Source organism: Empidonax traillii, unplaced genomic scaffold (assembly GCF_003031625.1).
Source record: "Empidonax traillii isolate 1590-97213 ecotype Southwest subspecies unplaced genomic scaffold, ASM303162v1 scaffold243:size714344, whole genome shotgun sequence".
NCBI classification, from domain to species: domain Eukaryota; kingdom Metazoa; phylum Chordata; class Aves; order Passeriformes; family Tyrannidae; genus Empidonax; species Empidonax traillii.
In genome coordinates this window covers 655,076-673,032 of record NW_020955436.1, presented here as the reverse complement: position 1 = coordinate 673,032, position 17,957 = coordinate 655,076, and the positions used below count along the sequence as shown (strand labels likewise).

Sequence of the window (17,957 nt, the reverse complement as noted above, 5' to 3'; positions counted from 1 at the left end):
TCACTTTCATGCTTTTTTTACAGTAACTTTAACTGATCTTTTCTGTATGTATCAGAAAATAAACAGAGGTGTCACTAAAGGGAAAAAACAACCTCTGAACAAAACTAATATAAAGAACAATTAAGAAATTATTGAAAATTAGTTATGTTTATGTTCACCTTCCCAAATATTACAGCAAATAATTTTACTGGGTAATACCAGGTGAACAATTATGTTCTGGTAAGACTGAAGATATTAACAGGAATTGTTTCCAATTTTTCAGGACTAAAGCTAACTTTACATATCAGAACAATCTATCCAGCCCAAAAACAATAAACTAAATTTTCTTTGATGTTTTACTTTAAAAATCAGTTACCTATAGTAATATAAATGCATGCCTAAAAGCTTTCTCAAAGGAAAGCTTTTTGTTGACTAGTTATACTGTTCAAAGAAAATTAATACCAGATTGGCAAAGTGGAATAACTTTAGAGTAGAAAATAAAAATGTGTTTGGGAACAGGAAATACTGGCTTTGCAGGAAAAGTTTTTCACACAAAAGCCTCTTGATTAAACAAGACTGAATACACAACTACCTGTAAGCCTATGGTGCTGTTTGAATTGGAATTGATAAACAAGGGCAGATTTGGTAAAGACTTGTCAATAGTTACAGTATCATCATTAATCTTTCCAATCTATGCAGAGAAATTATTCTATTTTCAGAAGCAATTTTTTTAATGATCCCTTTTTTCCCCCTTTTACTTTATTTTTTTATATAAATAAAATAGCTTCTAATGGATAGTAAACAACATTCTTAGAAAATAAATGAGCAGTCAAGTCTCCTGCTTTTGACTTGCCTTTTCTTAACACACCAGAGTTACGTGCACATCATTACTGTGATGATACAGACTGCAGGCTGTTAAAGAACCTGCAGTCAACACAGAAGCTTAGCTGTCAGTATCTCAGAAGCTTTCTGTTAGATTCAAAGACCTAATATCTTTTTAAAATAAACCTTAGGCTACTTTTACATATTCGTTTGCTTTTATTAAAATTTTCTTACAACAAAAAATTTTAACCTTGAAGACCAGGCAAGCCATTGCCAAATCTGGTTTGTTTGTTTGTTTGTTTGTTTTAGGGACGGATGTTATTCATCTGCTTTCTTCCAGTCTTTATCATCTTAGTATCATATTAATTGAATAATAATTAAAAGTAAAATCTAGGGTAGGAGAAATATAAGCATTTTTATTTATTTTTATACATTTTATGATGTATGTTTTAACACGTAATGTTAGAAATGAAAAATATCTATATTTTTAACATTTTTCATTTATATCTACATATTTTGATGGACTACTTGACATAGCCTACAAAGAAACTAAATAGAGCAAGCTTTAACTTGAGTAGCAAACCCCAAGAAAAAAAATAGGATTTTAGCTGCCTTGAAGTGCTTTCTAATGAACCAGTTCTTAGGAGTAAAGACTGAAGGTGATAAGTGCTGCAAAATTATGCAAAGACCAATAGGAGCACTCATAGCCTGTTCTCTGATTTATAGCAGTGCCTAACTCATATTTACAATACTTTAGCTTGGAACAAAAATCATATGATTAACATATTCATAAAACTGTTCCATACAGATAGCAATGAAGTGACATTCACAGTTTCAAAGAATGAAGACAAAATCACCTAAATCTGAAAATCTGGTATCCCTGGTACATGTTTTTTCTCCTGTTAGTTTTACATTTACAATATATGACTAAGTTTTTAGTACTCACAGGCTTACCATCTGGACCAGGTAGACCAGGATAACCATGATTCCCAGGCTGCCCAGGGTCACCCTACAGAGAAGCAATATGTTAACACACAAAATATATGAAACAGAACTTTAAAATTAGCATGGAGCAACCTTAACCCTACAACATTCCACAAAACAAGCCCAGATATCTGCTATTGTGGAGTATTTCCTACAGTGAAAGAGAACTGATCTTGTAACCCTTCTCTGGGAAAATACTCCCCAGGACTTAGAGAAGTGAGCCCACACAGTTACAACACAAGTTTGACCCATCGTCTCAAATGCTTTCAAGCTTTTTAACATTTGAATCAACAGAAAAAAACCCAATTTTCATCAAATGGATGAAACAATCTTTATTAAAATCTTGTTAATCACTCTGGAGAAAACTCCTATTTGCTTTGTCTGAGTCGAATTCTTAACACAAAAGCATTGGAAAGGCAGATGCCAGGACTAAAATCTGTTAAATAATATAAATTCCTCCCCGCACACTCATGGCTGTCTAAAAAATGTAAGTTTTTTTTAGATTTCTTCTTAAAAGTCCTTTGCAGTTATTTTTATAACCTTTGCTATGATCATGTTAAAGTAAAAGAAAAGTTGGATCCTCAGGATTCATGTTTATGGTGAGAAAGCAGGAACTTCCTATTCAATATATCCTCCTAGAGCATTGACTTTCTCCGTCTATTTTACTAACAGCCTTGACTTGAGCTCAGCAAAGTCCTCTAAGACTTGATCTATTAAAACATTTTTCTTCTATAGGAGTGTTAAGCAGGTACTGATGTATTCAACCTGAACCATCAACAGGTTGAAAGTCAGTTACAGCTGCAGAATTGTTATAAACAGGGAGGACACGAGAAGGGAAACAGGAAACTAGCTTTCAATGTGACTGTGAAAAAACTTCTTTTCACATACAAACCACAGAAATGTAATGCTGAATCAATCAGGAAAGGATAATGTCCATTTAGAAATGTGTAACAGTTACTGTTTATTAAATTAATAATAGTATTTGTATTTTGGCTCTTCAGCACTGAAGGGACATCATCAGACAGCAAAGGTGGAAGTCTCCCAGTAAGCATCTAGTTCATTCTTTTACAAAGAAGGGAAAAAACTCTCCCAGTAAAGGATTTAGCAAATAATTTCATTCTCAAACAATTGACAGTGCAACATCATTTGTTGAAGAGTAGCAAGGAAACACAATGTTACATCCATGAACATTTTTCTTAAAAAATAGAAGATGTATTTGTTTTATTAGGAGTTACGACACGAAAACCTGTCCTTGAGGATCTCAATCACTATATCTGTGCACTAGAAAACAGAACTAGAAGAATTTGTCTCTACTTCTTCAATCTGCCTAATTATGAGTGGCCAACAAAAGATTTGAAAATAAAAAATAATAAAAAAAATAAATTTAAAAAAAAAGTTGTGTATGTTCAATAAGACAGAATGAAGACTTACTTTGGGGCCTGGAGGTCCTTGCTTTCCTGGTGGGCATATGCAGGGTGCAGGTGTTGAGCCTACATCACTAGGACCATTCATGCACTACCAAGAGTGAAACCAGCCATCAATACATATGCCAAAAGCTTTCAACAAACGTATCATAACATTATATGAAGCTGATTTTCCCTGGTTTGGCTTTAACTTAGGTCCTGCCTTTCACTCCTTTGTTCAGCTGGAACTTCTGCTTATCTGAATATTGCCCTGCAACTAGTTTTCATGAATGATTTCACTGTTTTGTCCAGAATAAAAACAAACAAACAAAAAAAAGTACCAACTGGGCTGATACCCGTAACTTTGTTTTTTTCACAATTTTGTCATATGGTTTGATAATTTTAAATCTTGCAACATGAAAAACTCTTTTCCTCAACTAATTTATATTCATAATTTTAAGTGTGATCAATTACCAAATATCAAATATAAGCCAAAATATAGATAAATCTGTACTAAATCTATATGTAGAAGTAAAACTCACTGAATTCTTTTTCACCCAGCAAGTTCTTAAGAGTTATGGAAAGGCAAAAATTTAAGAATCCAAGCCACAAAAATGCAGATTTTTATTATCTAAAACACTTTCCATAACATTTTATTCATATTTGATAAAATAATGAAGATTTTTTACACAATGTTCTCTGAGTGGAATTCTTTCTTGGGATCAAAAGATTGATCAAAACACCAATACACGCTTTCCTTCCAATAGTACCAATTGGAGTTACAAGGAAAGTTAAGGAAACTATCTATATTAAGCCTTCAGACAAGCTCCTGTTCAGTGAGCTCACATTAGCATGATGCAGGTATCAGCTACCTGACTATGCATATCCACATCCCTCAGCAACAGTATCCAGCCCTGCAAATAGGAGCAACTGAATTGAACTGGGGAAAAAAAATCAGGCCACTTATTCTAATTAAGATGTGTTGCTTTAGAAAAATTATTTTGAATTTATCTGTTGATGAGAGTTCAATTAACGAAATCCAGCACTTTTAAGATTCGCAAACCTCTGCTCCCTTTTGAAAACAAAGTGTGTATTACCAAGAATAATAAGAAGCTTATATAAAGTCAAATACTACCTTAAACTGAGTTTGAGTAGTTTAGGATCGAGCCTACCTCTCCATTCTGAAACAAGAAGAAACACAGTTTAAGAGACAGCAATAGTTGTAAAAAGCAAAATGCACTAATTTTGGATTAATAACACTATCAAAACCAATCATAACTTTAAGGCTGTAACTACCAAGAAATTGTAATTCAAATGTTTAGACTTTCTCAGACTTACGTGCAGCTGCTATCAATGCATATGAAATAATTTTAGCTCATTTTGTTGTTAAGTTCAAAAGGAGCAACCAGCAGCAATATTTAAAAGCAATGACAAAATTAGAATTAATACTAAACCACATCAATATTGACACAATGAATGTCCCCATTTGGGTCAAATCTCTTACCAAGAGCAACTTTTCATCAAAAAACTTCTCTGCTTATTCATTCATGTCAGAGAATGTACCAAAATATTTCTGCAATCTCTGATCTCTGCCTGAATTCACATCTGGGAAAACACAGAGCAGCACAGAGGCAAGGCTGGCTTTCGCTCGTGTTCCTATGTGACTGCATTAGACTTTGCTATCAATTGATTTTTTTTTTTTTTCAGAATAATCCATCCCCAAATATTTCAGCATAGCAAGCACAAAATTGTCTGTCTTAATGGTTTAGTAGCCACCAGTAGCTGCACCACTACAGGAATTTTCTAATGCATGTAACCACCACAGATTTCCTACACACTCTATGGATCGGGATAGTTTCTTAATGTATTCAATTTTTTAGCATAAGTCATCTTTCTCCACAGATCATAAAGGAACTTAAAATTACTATGCAGCCAAGTATCTCCAGGAAAGGGGATGAATTTTGGCTGTAATTAGTATGTACAGCCTCTGTGTATTTCAGCAACTCTGTCACAACCACACTGACAGAATACAACCACAAAGTGCATATTCCTCCTTGAAGATCATCCAATATTTTTATTTTCTGAAAAAGTCCAGAATTTCATGGGTAAAGTCCAAATTTAACTAACAACAATAGCAAGTGAAAATAAAATGTCAAAAAGAAAATTTTTGGCTCGAACTCCTGGCCAAATAGGAGAGATTGTAAGATTTGACAGACTTTTTAGTACTTGCTTTCTTTATGCAAAATATTTTCATTTGTTTACTTGCTATATCTTACTTTTAATTTGTAAAGAACAAAAAGATCGATGGTGCAGTTAAATAGCCAAATACTTTATTTTTTCAAGATTTAAAGCTAATTTTACAAAAGCGTTCCTGAAATCATTACTTCTTGACCTACTCAGACAGGCTTCAGAAGAGCTAATAATCCAGCCACCTACTTGTTGATTAATTCAAAGTTGTGAGCTTTTTCAAAAATAATTTTAAGAAGGATGTTGACTGCAACAGACGCACTGGCTGGCCCCAAATAAAAAGAACTAAAACAGACTAGCTGGCAGTCTGTGCCAGTCTGAAAAAAAAGTAAATTCTGGATGCTGAAGATTCCACAGTTCTATTATCAAACCAGCAAAATAGTCCTGATACTAAATCAAATCACAACATGAAAAATATAGGCCTACATAGTAAGACACTGGTGGCTGATAATCTTTAGCTTAGTTTGCTTCAGACACTAAACAAAGGAGAGCATTTATACACACAGAAGGAATCTGCATGTATAAATCAATCTCTTGCTTATATTTTGAGATGGAACCTGAATGCTTAAATCTTGCTCCAACTGTCAGACATGAACAGTTTCCCAAGCTGTTTGCATATTTAACATTTTATTACATTATTAACTGTAAGTAAGAGGACAAAGAGAGGGTTGATGGATCCCCATCAGCTTCCTAATTGTGTACATGAATCATAAAATCCCAAACAGGATTTTATTTTGTCTTATTCATAACATACTTCTGGAAATCCTGGCAACATTTCACATAGTGGGATATTTATCATAGACCTCAGCATAGATACTTCTGACAGGAGAAGGGGATTTAGAAATACAGGTTTGTCAGTTATGTATCAAAATTTCAGAATCTAAATGACCTGACAAGTAGCAAAAATATACCAGGTAAGTTAAAAAGTCGTATTCGACAAATTTTACACTACCGTAACACAGAAGTTTTATTAATCTAAAATGTTTAAAATCTGAAATTTTAATTAAAGATTCTGAGATTCTTCCACAGTGGTGTCAAATTTACACCATCAAATATCTAATCTAAAAAACCTTTTTAAATACTTCGTGAAAAATAAGGCTGAAAACCGATAAGGTTTGTGTCACTTGATATTGCACAGGTAACAAGCACGTGTTTGCACCAGCTGAAACAATGTAGTACTGCTTATTTTAAGACTTGATTAAGTCATCTCTAAACAGTAATTTGTAAAAACAACCAAGCAGACCTCTTCATCTATCATACTCACAAATCCTGGGATCTCACAGACTGTTTCTCTGTTATTTTGCTCTGGGTCACAGTAGATTCGCAGTTTTTGTATATCAAACTATAATTCAAAACATAAAAGACTCTTTAGAGCTCTGCGTGTTCACTACAGTTAAAAATCAATTAAAGATATAGAAACATTTTTAGTCGGGCAACTCACAATGACTAATACATGCAACCAATTAACCATACTGTAACAGAATTATTTAAAGCAAAATGATCATCCAAGGTTTTTATTTCTAAAATAACAGAAATCACTGCACTTAATTATTTGCCATAAATCCAAATATGCAGCATGAACTACATGGCTGCCAGTATCATTGCAGAAACAAGTTACAAGCACAGGCAAACCCAACCTTTTTCTCTTTTTTACCTTAACAACCTAGGATGATGCTCCTACACTGACCTGCCCATACCACATGCAGGATTAGTAAACTCTGGTGAATCATGAGAAGCATCTCTGATGCTTAAAAGAATTTCATTTGGAGTTTAGCATACAATGTAGATCTTTAAAAAGCAACCAATAAAAGCACTGGCATCAGGTAAACAAAAGTTCATGCCATTCTGCTTTGCTGCTACATTCCAAAAATATGAAACCTCTGTCAGTTTTTCTAGCATAAACTATCATGACTGCAAAGTGAGGAGAAAGAAAGTTCATCAAAATTTCATTTTCTCCCTCTTTTACCAGCATAACCCATGTACTGATGGAAGGAAAGCACGGAGGAAATTCCCTGCTTTCAGACACTGTTTCCCAAATTCAGGCAACGACATTGCATCAGTTTTGTCCACAAATGCCCCTTGAAATCAGTGAGACCATTAAGCACCCATTACACATGATACATCAGTTGCGCCAAGTCCTCATGACCATTTTTGCTCTCTCTTTCAATAGTAGAATTTTGTATAATGAATTTCAATCTACCATGAATTAGAAGAATAAGCTCAAGAAAAAAGAAGACCCCAATGCAATATTGATCTACAGTAGAATTACTCGATTACTGTAGTTTTAGCATATCCTTACCTGTACTGTTTCCTCCTTTCCAGAATACTTTCCTATTTGGGTTAAGCCACTGATGTAAATACCTAAAACAGGATGTAATGGTTTCATTTCAATTTCTTGGCCATCTATATACAAAGTTACAGAGTCTTCTGTTACTAAAAGACGAATTTGATGCCAGCCTTCATCAAACAACGTCTAAGAAAAACAAAGCAAACAGAATTGTTCAAAACAAAATGTCTTCAATCTAAATAACAATAAGACTGCATTTGAATAAACTACTGTTGGTGGTTGAGATGATCAATGTTACAGGGTTTACATACAAATAATCGTAAACTGGATGGCAAAGAAGTATTGCCAAGTAATATTGTAATTAAGATGATGAGAATTGGTAATAATAAATCCCTATTTCAAAATTATTTTGTAACTTAGATCTCTTTAGTCTGTGATCTTGAACATGCCCAAACCTGTATTTGTTCAAAATATGCAACCTGATGCCTTTTTTTTCAGTAGTGGTATAATGTCTCAAACCCTTCAGATCACAAACTATGGTGAAAACAAATTGGCAATTGAATGTTTTGACTTAACCTCTTATGAAAAAAAATATGACATGGCAGAAAGGATCACAATATTGCAATGAATAAACCAGACATTACTCTACAAAACCTCAGGGTTCTAAAGCTTGAAAATCAAACAAATTACATAATTTTACAAGTAATAGAAAGTGAGAGAGACCTTTAAAGCATTTATCTCACCTAGCCTAGAAATAAAATTCAACATGGGAAGGAACATCTTCTTCCTGAGTCTATCCATTTTTTTTTTAATTTTAAAAACAATCTATCTCTTTAACCTAAGCTAGCCTAGATGCTAAATTGCACAGAGATTAATCCCACACTAAATTGGTATTAATAAGAGTAAACTGAAACATGCATCTTTCATTAAGTAATACATCTTTGTTACCTTTTTTACACATAAAGAGAAATTAAGCTTCACTTAATATAATATATTTAATATATCCACTTAATATAATGTGATACTTCACTTAATAGTATACACTTCTGCTTCTATTTCATTTTCTTACATCGATTGTTTTTCATTTATTTACAGTGGTTCTCATTACAGATAAAACAAACAACAGATCAGAATACGTAACATTTCCGTTTTCCAGTTAAAAGATAAATTACCACAAAGGTTTATTAAATAAAAAGGTTAATCAAGAGCATATTGACATTTATATCGTATTTAGAGACATACAGTTCTAAAAAAAACATGAAATTATTGTTTTCCATAACAGCAGTGCAAGCACAGAGAAACCCACAAAAGAAAAAAACCCACAAATGTGTTTTCATGGTGAAGTTCATGGATACCTGGAACTGAAGGAATATGACTGATTTCTCACTGTAGCTCTGAGAAACATTTAAATATGAATTTTTTGATTGACTTGAAACTGATTTTTTTAAGAATTTCCACTAAGTCAAGCTTAATGCAGCTTCTTAAAAAATAATAAAATTTACTTCCCTTGCTAATAATTATAATAAAGCAGAGGAAATTTGGAAAGAAAAAAGCAAAAATTCTTCATCCAATAACAGAAGAATAAAATACCTCCCCCTAAGAAAAGCTTAGTAATTAAGACCTATTCCTTGGATAGGAGTCCTTCCTTCACAGAGGATTTATGCTTAAAATTCCTTCAGCCTAACTTAGAGCAGGGATTCAAACATAGGTCCCCGCTTCCCAGAAAAGTTGAACCCACTTGGTCATGAAGTGCTCCAGCAGTAAATCTTTCCACTCTTTGCTAAATCTCTGTTCACTTAACTGATACTCCCTGTGGAAGGAACAGTGATCTCTGGGCTGCATATATTCCTATACTGCTACAAATCCACGAGTAGAGACATTCAGTCTCTGTCTCATCTGCAACCAACACAATCTTTCTTACAAGATTTAAACACTTCACTGGAAAGTACTGAAGAAAGACTCAAAGAGAACCTTCAGATTACACTAAAAAACAATACAACTGGTTTGGACGAATGGGGAATAATGGAATAACGTGTATTTAAGTATTCCAGCATGAAGATGACATACTCCTAACCTTTACATGAGGTGCAGCAAAAGTAAGAACTTGGGTGCCATTTAGTAAACTTGTTGTAGTGAATGACAGAGTTTTCTCTTCTCCGTTAACAGTGACTGATATCTGTGGTCTCTTATCCAGGCTCAGAATTCTCCACAAATCCCATGTCTTTTTCACTTTAAATCTTTGAGTGGAAACAAACACATAAGATGGAGGAAGACCTTCTGGAAACACGTTCCTAAATAAGGGGGAAGAGGAAAAAAAACAAAACAGTACTTGAAAATTCATATAAATCTTAAAATAACTCTCACTTGAAGCAAAAAAAAAAAAAATTTACTAAGCATAGAAGTGTATTTATAAATTTCAATACCTGGTCAATTCTGAGAGGTCAACACTTGACGTTACTTCGTAAGCTTTTGCATTAGTTGTCGGTATTTGAATTCGCTTTTTAACCTTTTTCTTCACACCTAATCCTACAAGAATGTCAAATCCTTTTTCATCTCGAGCTGCCACTGGAATTCTTGTTGGACAAACAGATTCTGCAAAGTAATAAATGCAAGGATAGTTCAAAATATGACGTAAAACTTTCAAAAAGCAAGCTTCAACCTAACCAATTTTTTGTCTCTGCCTTTCAAGAAATAAACAGAGAACTGAGAACTGTCAGTTAAGTACAACATGAGAAGTCATACATAGAATTCTCAGGGACTTGAAGATAGAATACTAAGACGTCGTATTTTACTGCAATTACATTCACATACTATTTTGAATTGTCACTAACTGTAGTTCATTGGTATTACAATATCTGGCTAATAAAAATATTGAATTTAATTTCTCAAATTGCGTGGTTTCAAAACACTATAAAATTATAGATGCTGATTTCCACAGTGCACTAATAATTTGGTTTCACCATCCCTCCCAACTATAAAATCAGCTTGAAAATGGACAAAGGTAAAATTATCTACAACTGTTTTTTTCATCTTCTTTAACACGAAATAGACTGAGCTATTTTGTCTGTTACACTGAAATCTGCTGGAAGCTATTCTCACTGGAGAAACTGTGTGTGATATATTTTCTGTGGAAACTTAAGTTAACTGCATGTTACCTCTGGTTAATTCTCTTAACACAAAAACATTACTAGGCAGTGGACCTAAGTTGTTTCCAAAAAAAAAAAAAAAAAAAGGAGATAGGAGAGTGAAATTTAATGCTATAGCATACATTGTATTAGAATTATAAACTTATGAAAACTTTTTAGTTTTATTAAAATTATGCTAAAGTAGTTATAATACATACATTTTCTTTATTAACTTCCCGTTGTTTCTTCAGAAAAGCATTAGTTCATAGACAAGGAAGAGGTTAGGAATACACTCCAAAGAAGGCTTGGAGAGTTCACTCATCTCTATGTAGACCAGCAATGGGCTGGAAAACTCATGTCTCTGCCAGGGAATTATTAGCTCAAAGGTCTAAACCGGCTTGTTTTTATAATATCAACAACGCTTCATGACTTCCCTTTGCAACCAAGGGCACTCAGAAGATACCCCATTCCGGTGGGTGAGGTGGGATATATAAACTCTAAGAAAATTCAGCTAACTGCCTGCACAAACTATCTATGCTGGGAAAAGACAATCCATTCTAAGGGGACGTGTCGCAGGTACTTGGGGCAGCAGCAAGAAGCCACATAAACTCTCCTTAGTTTTCTTTTCCTCCCCACAGCAAAAATGACACCTGACTGCCAAATTAAAAATATATTATCTCTCTGTTCTACAAGAAAGAATTGCAAGAAATATGCCTATATTTTGGAAATTAAAATGTCTACCTCCTGAATGCTTCCAAGTAAGAACGGAAATACAAAGTCCAACACAACTTTCCTTCTCACTCTTCTCAAAACACAGGTGCAGGATTTAAGTCTACATACTTATCATATTAAGTAAGAGTAATAACACTATTTTTTTTCAGTTTTTTTCAACTGTGTACTGTTATCATGGAAATATTTCTAAACATTTATTTTAAAGCTGAATAACGGTCATCACATTACAGATAATCATATACATACACATAGACAAGAAAATGAACACAAGGGTCTCTTACCAGTTACAATATTAGAAATAGGTGTAAAATCAAAAACTAAATGCAGAAACGGTGTTACTTTATGTGAGAGGTCCATTATTACGGATCAATGCCAAAGTAAGTGTTCCAAACCAATATAAAGCAAGTTAAGCATGTGTAAAACTACACATTAAGACATTATTCTTTCCCTCTGATGGCACACTGAAAGATGACATAAGAAATTTCCAGTCAGGTAGACCTTTTTTGGGTCTTCTGGACCATTTTCTGGCAGGACTATTTTGATAACTAACTGAGCAGGATGCAGAAGTCAATAGCAAAATTAAGAACTGTCTTACATGGAAAATGGAGTTGTATTTCTAGTCCATAGTACCAGCCACATCAACTCTCTAGCCTACACTGAAATTTGTTGCCTTTTAGTATTTTTACAGTTTCCATATGCTTTATTTTCCTTGCTAAAGCATGAGATAATTTTTTGATGTTAACTCCCAGTATCTAGCACAAAGGAACTTTTCTCTGCATCCTCCAGACGTACTTTCTGAAGTCTGTATTGAGTTTTCTTTTAAATGCACCCCGACAGCCAATCTTTTTTTTTTTCTGTTTTTGCTATAGAATATTGATACTACAGGAACATTCAACTTTCAGAATAAATATTAAGTACTCCTTAAATATTTGGACATGTTTAGCAGGTCTCTTCACTCTACAGGTACCCTAAAACAAACACTAGAGGTAAAAGGCACACTCGCAGCAAAATCCACAAGCCCATTCCTAATAGTAATACTTGCTACAAGAACCAGCAAACCTCAGCCTCCTTTGTCCAGAAAGGAGATATGGTCCCTGTAGTCTTACATCTATGTTCATATTATGATGAATTTAAAAATGCCATAGAGTAAAAGCTAGCGCTTTTTTTGGGGACATTTAAACAAAGACCATGAAGAGAGAATTGCAAAATTTTCAGGCAGCTTCATGTGGTTGATTGCAGACAAATCATTGCTGCTCAGCTCTAATGGAACTTCCTCTTCCACAGTCAATCGTAACAACATGATAATAAGTAAATAAATAAATAAATAAAATCATTCACAACCTAGTATAAAATTTCCAGTTTAATAGTCTTGCAGTTCACTTGCTAAAGACATTGTGGTTAGAAATGAAGCTGCCAAGTGTGAGAGAGGCATCTCAGTGCTAATGTGAGGGAAGTGCGTGACATCGGGGGAAGAAGCAAAGGGTCACTTTAAGTGAAACAGTAAGTACACGTTTGTACAAGTAGTCAATATTCACAGATTACTGTGAAATATTGCAGTTGAATTTTAAGGGATACTAGTTAGTTCTGAAATTTGAGCAAATATAATTTCACTTCTAAACTTTATTTAAAGAAAGTATTGTGTTTATTTAGGGGAATTTCTCTCTGCATGAAGCTCTATTTAAGAATTTAGCTGCACTTAGCTGATTTAATTTTTGGACTGACCACTTTACTACATCAGCCACAAGGAATTATTATGATTTCATTTGATGTATCAAGAAATAAACAATAATATCTTCAACAAAAGTATCACCATACTTTTTCAATGAAGTCCATACTCAAAGTGAGAGCAAACAAAAAACATTTTTCACTAAGTGCAGAAATATGGCAGAACTGAAATAGGACTTGCATTGGTTCTCGATAATAAAACATGTACAGAATAACACATATAACAGAGTCTGAGTGATACATTTTAGAAGCAATTTGCTTTTTATATATATATAAGGGAAAGCCATTGTTTTGCAAGATTAACAGAAAACTCAATGCAGCAATGCTTCTAGCATCCTAAAGCTAAAAAGGCACTTTGCCATGTTGGTCTTGCCTAATTCTTCTAATCCTTTTAAGATCACAAGAGCTTGCTACAACTCCAGGCATCTGCTCCACCTGGAATGCTGTGTGCAGGTCTGAGGACTCCAATACAAAAAGGATGTGGACCTATTGGAGAAAGTCCAGAAGAGGCCATGAAAATAATCAGAGGGTTGGAACACCTCTTCTATAAAGACAGGCTGAGAGAGTTGGTGGTGTTCAGCCCAGAGAACAGAAGACTGAAGAGAAGGGGAGACCTTAGAGCAGCCTTCCAGTACATAAGACGTAAGAAAGCTGCAGAGAGGCTTTTCACAAGGGCCTGAAGTCATAGGACAAGGGGAAATGGCTTTAAACTGCAAAGTAGTTAGATTAGATAGTAGGAAATTAGATTAGATAGTAGGAAAAAAGTCTTTACTGTCACACTGGTGACACACTGGAACAGGCTGCTCAGAGAAGCTGTGGATGCCTCAACCCTGGAAGGATTCAAGGCCAGGTTGGATGGGGCTTGGAGCCACCTGGTCTAGTGGAACATGTCCCTGTCCATGGCAGGGGGTTGAAACTAGATGATCTTTAAGGCGGCTTCCAACCCAAACCATTCCGTGATTCTATGATTTTTGCCAATAGTCTTTCTTCTGGGTTTTTCAATACATACTAGCAGAAGTATGTATTCAGAAGAACTCCTGTTTGTAATGGCAGGCTATTCTCTCACCTGTCAAGAAGAAATGCTAGACTGTGCACGAGTATCTGTTGCAACTGGAAAAACAATAAAGTAAACCCTATATTCTCAGGAGTCTAAGAATTGCTCAACTGTTTTAGTGCTTCTAAACTTCAGCAATGCAAAAAAAAAATTTGACTTAGTGCAAAAGGACACATATTGAAATTAAACACATACTATGTTTAAACATCATATCTTTCCAAATATACTTCTTTGCTTGACATGGAAAACCACTTCAAAACTTTGGGGAGTGATTTTGATCTTGAGGCCAAAATGAAAGATCATAGTAAAGATTATCATATATATCCCTTGGATCACATTAATCATATATTCTGCTTATGAAATTAAGAAATATGTGGACAGAACGACATTCTGAACACCTAAGATATTTTACAAGCACTTACCTTCACAGAGTTTCTGTTTTATAACTTCTTTAATTCTTGATATTGCAATATAATCTTCAACATAAAATACATAAGTTGATGAAGGTTTGTTGGCAATAGCTTTAAGTTCATCCTCTTCAATTTCTGAGCCAACACCAATAGCAAACAAAGTGATTTTATTTTTCCTTGCTTCTGCTGCTACATCTTTGACTTCATCTTGAGACTTTCCATCAGTGAGAACAACTGCTATTTTTGTTAAAAATCTTGAAGATTTTGCAAAAAGATGGTCAAAAGCAAACTGAATAGCTCTTCCTGTTCTTGTATTTCCTCCCAGATAGTGTATGGACCCCATTTCCCTGATGAGGTTCTCAGTGGATTCATGAGTTCCAAGGGGAATTTCAAGTACAGGGTAATCGCTGTACTGGACAACTCCAACTTGAATAAACTTTGGCCCTATGTCAAAATTTCTTGTAATATTGACAAGCCAACTTTTGATTATTTCAAAGTTTTCTGGGCCAACACTGTAAGAACCATCTAAGATAAAAACTAAATCCGCTGGAGCAGTTCTGCAACCTAAAAAATAAGAAAAACCAAATTAATATATTAATCAACACTTTTACTTTCTTCTTCCAGAGTAAATGTTTTTACTACTAATTGCTGTTTGTATTGGGATCTATACTGACAAATATATTCCATTTGAAAAAAAAATCAGGGGAGTCTACTGTTTGTGTAAGCTACAAAAATCCAACTTGGTATCTGAAAGTCTAGAGAAAAAAAGGAATTTTATGGAGTTTGAAAATTGCTAATATGGAGTAGTGAAAATTGCTGCATTGAGAGCAAAATTAGAGGAAAAAGACTTAACCTGAAAGTACCACGGCCAGAGGAAACTCTTCCACATTCCTTTTATTCAGCCACTTTGTCTTTCAAAAAACTACCTTGCTTTAATGTTCTTTATAAACCAGATTTAGAGTATAAAGCATGATTTTATGGGGTTTGAGATGCTAATTTTGGAGAACACACAAGGAGATCTGTCCCAGAACTGAGGTTATCTCAGCTTCCTCTCATGGAATCTTTGTTTTTCCTTATTTAGTTTTTCACATAACATTAAGCTATTCAGAACATGACTTCTGAAGAAATGAAAATACAAACACTCAGGACACAACTTTAAATCAACACTGTACCTTTACAGTTCCATCTGCCCCCTTGAGAACTTTCAAGACACAAAAGAGAAATAAAGATATTCCCTTCCTAAAGGAGAAATTAGACATTTAAGCTATTTCTCATATATTCCAGGAGTTTCACCAGGAAAATTATACTGGAAGAAAATCCCCATCAACATCAAAAATGTATACTAAAAATTCAAGGTATTCTTTGAAGCTGCACTTATCTGAAATGCAAAAATTAAGACCTACTTGCTCTTGATTCCCCAACGTCAGCTGAGATGTAATCATGAAGTAGCAGAACTAACAGCATCTGAAAAAATGTTACGATCTGTGCCATGTGTATTTTTTTCTCTAGGTCCTGAGATAAAACTAGATGGGAAAAAATGAAAAGAAAATACAGTGTTATGGTATTATTAAACAAATCCAAGCTTCTCTGGTTTAAAAACTGTGCACGAAGAATAACTTTGAATCAAATCTGCAATCCCAGATGTGGCCATCCTGCAATGAACCACTGACCCAAAAAGTATCAGTGAAGCATGCAAGCCAAAAATCAAGATTTTAAACTCAACAACACTCGCCTGCCTTTCTGTGCAAGCTCACTTTTTACCAAGGCACATATATACACTTAGGTTATATTCCCAGCCACACTTGTCCAAACACTATCCCACTCTGAAGCCATTATCAAAAGACTTGACAGCCTGATTCAAAATGTGGCAAGTGTTTACGTATGAGGTACTGATGGGGAAGTGTTACTTCAGTCTCCATCCATGCACCTGGCTACTTCAGGAAGTCTGATACAATGCCCCCTCCTCTACCGCAGGACTGTCGCCAGGAGTCAGGGCTTCAGCAAGCCCCAGTCCTTCTCCAGCAGAGCCAAGCCCTGCAGACTGTGTACTGTGACATCCAAGATTACATAAATTATATACATCTTCAACTTTTGATTTTTTCCCTCTGTTTATGTCTTCTTTGTTATCAGGGTTTATGAACTATAATCCCCTGTGAAGCAAACATGCAATTTTGGTCTCATATTGCTGTTATAAATACTATTTGAAAAATTTACTTAAGTTAAGCTATGTTTATTCATTATGTTTTCTTCAAAGAAAGGTATCATAATAATGAAATGCTTTCTTTGCAGAAGGCCAAGACTCCCTCTCTTTTCATATTTTTTCTTCTAGTCATAAACCTTTATTTATGCCCACAACAAAATGACCTACACACCCCCTTAAAAATACAGATTAAAATATCTATTACACAACAAAATTGGAAGTCCATCTATCAGGCAGGGGGGTGTGGTGGGAAGAAGAGAAGGGGGGATGAATGCTGGGTGCATTTGTGCGTTTTATGTTGCTGCTCTTTGCTTTTGAACTCTTGAGGGTAGACAAGGTGCCCACTGCATGACCAGATGTTCTGAAACCTCTGTAGTGCCGGAAAATACTAGTTTCCACAAATACACCAAAAAACAAATCAGCATGCCTACTGCAAGTGTCTCTTCTTAGGAGACGAAATAGATAAATAGAAATAAGAAACCATTTTCTTTTCCAAGATCAGTTAAAGAAGTAAACTGAGGAGAATGCCACTATAACATACTGAGAAGCCGTCAAGCAGCCAGTAAGTTGTTACCTGCAACAAAATTCTACAGCAATTGAACATAAACCTTTTTCTCTAAAGACATACCTACCTGACATGATTTTTAGGAAAATGATACGAGAAAAAGGAATTACACAGTTGTGGGGGCAAGTAGAGAGGTAGTAATTTCAGTGTCAGGTTCATTCATGGTAGATTCATTATCTGTGTTTGCCAAATAGAAGATATGCCACAAATCAATAAATTGATTTACCCAGGCATTTCAGGAAAAAGCATTGCTTTTTCCACTGTTTAGATAGGACTCATTCCATCTAAAAAAAATCTCCACAAATAACATAAAAAAACGCAAAAATGTCAATTTCCAGGAAATGCTACTCCTACGTAATATAATTTCCCAAAGTTAATAATGCAAAAACATTGTTATTCTCTTATTGATCTCTCCTTCAAGTTA

The 17,957-nt window shown here is 34.6% G+C and overlaps 1 protein-coding gene across 1 annotated transcript in view; it reads right to left on the bottom strand.

The window, feature by feature from the left end:
• The window catches only part of COL21A1 (collagen type XXI alpha 1 chain), a gene marked incomplete at its 3' end in the record, with an annotated part of 55,778 nt that extends 39,500 nt beyond the window's left edge, over positions 1–16,278 (bottom strand). Inside the window, exons 1-9 of the mRNA XM_027888658.1 lie at positions 16,172–16,278; positions 14,781–15,332; positions 10,146–10,314; positions 9,797–10,013; positions 7,735–7,908; positions 6,700–6,777; positions 4,361–4,369; positions 3,217–3,300; positions 1,748–1,810 (exon numbers count right to left, since the gene is read on the bottom strand). Coding sequence (XP_027744459.1) covers positions 1,748–1,810; positions 3,217–3,300; positions 4,361–4,369; positions 6,700–6,777; positions 7,735–7,908; positions 9,797–10,013; positions 10,146–10,314; positions 14,781–15,332; positions 16,172–16,259 — 1,434 coding nt within the window. The remainder of the gene's footprint in view (positions 1–1,747; positions 1,811–3,216; positions 3,301–4,360; positions 4,370–6,699; positions 6,778–7,734; positions 7,909–9,796; positions 10,014–10,145; positions 10,315–14,780; positions 15,333–16,171) is intronic.
• Positions 16,279–17,957: the final 1,679 nt, after the last annotated feature.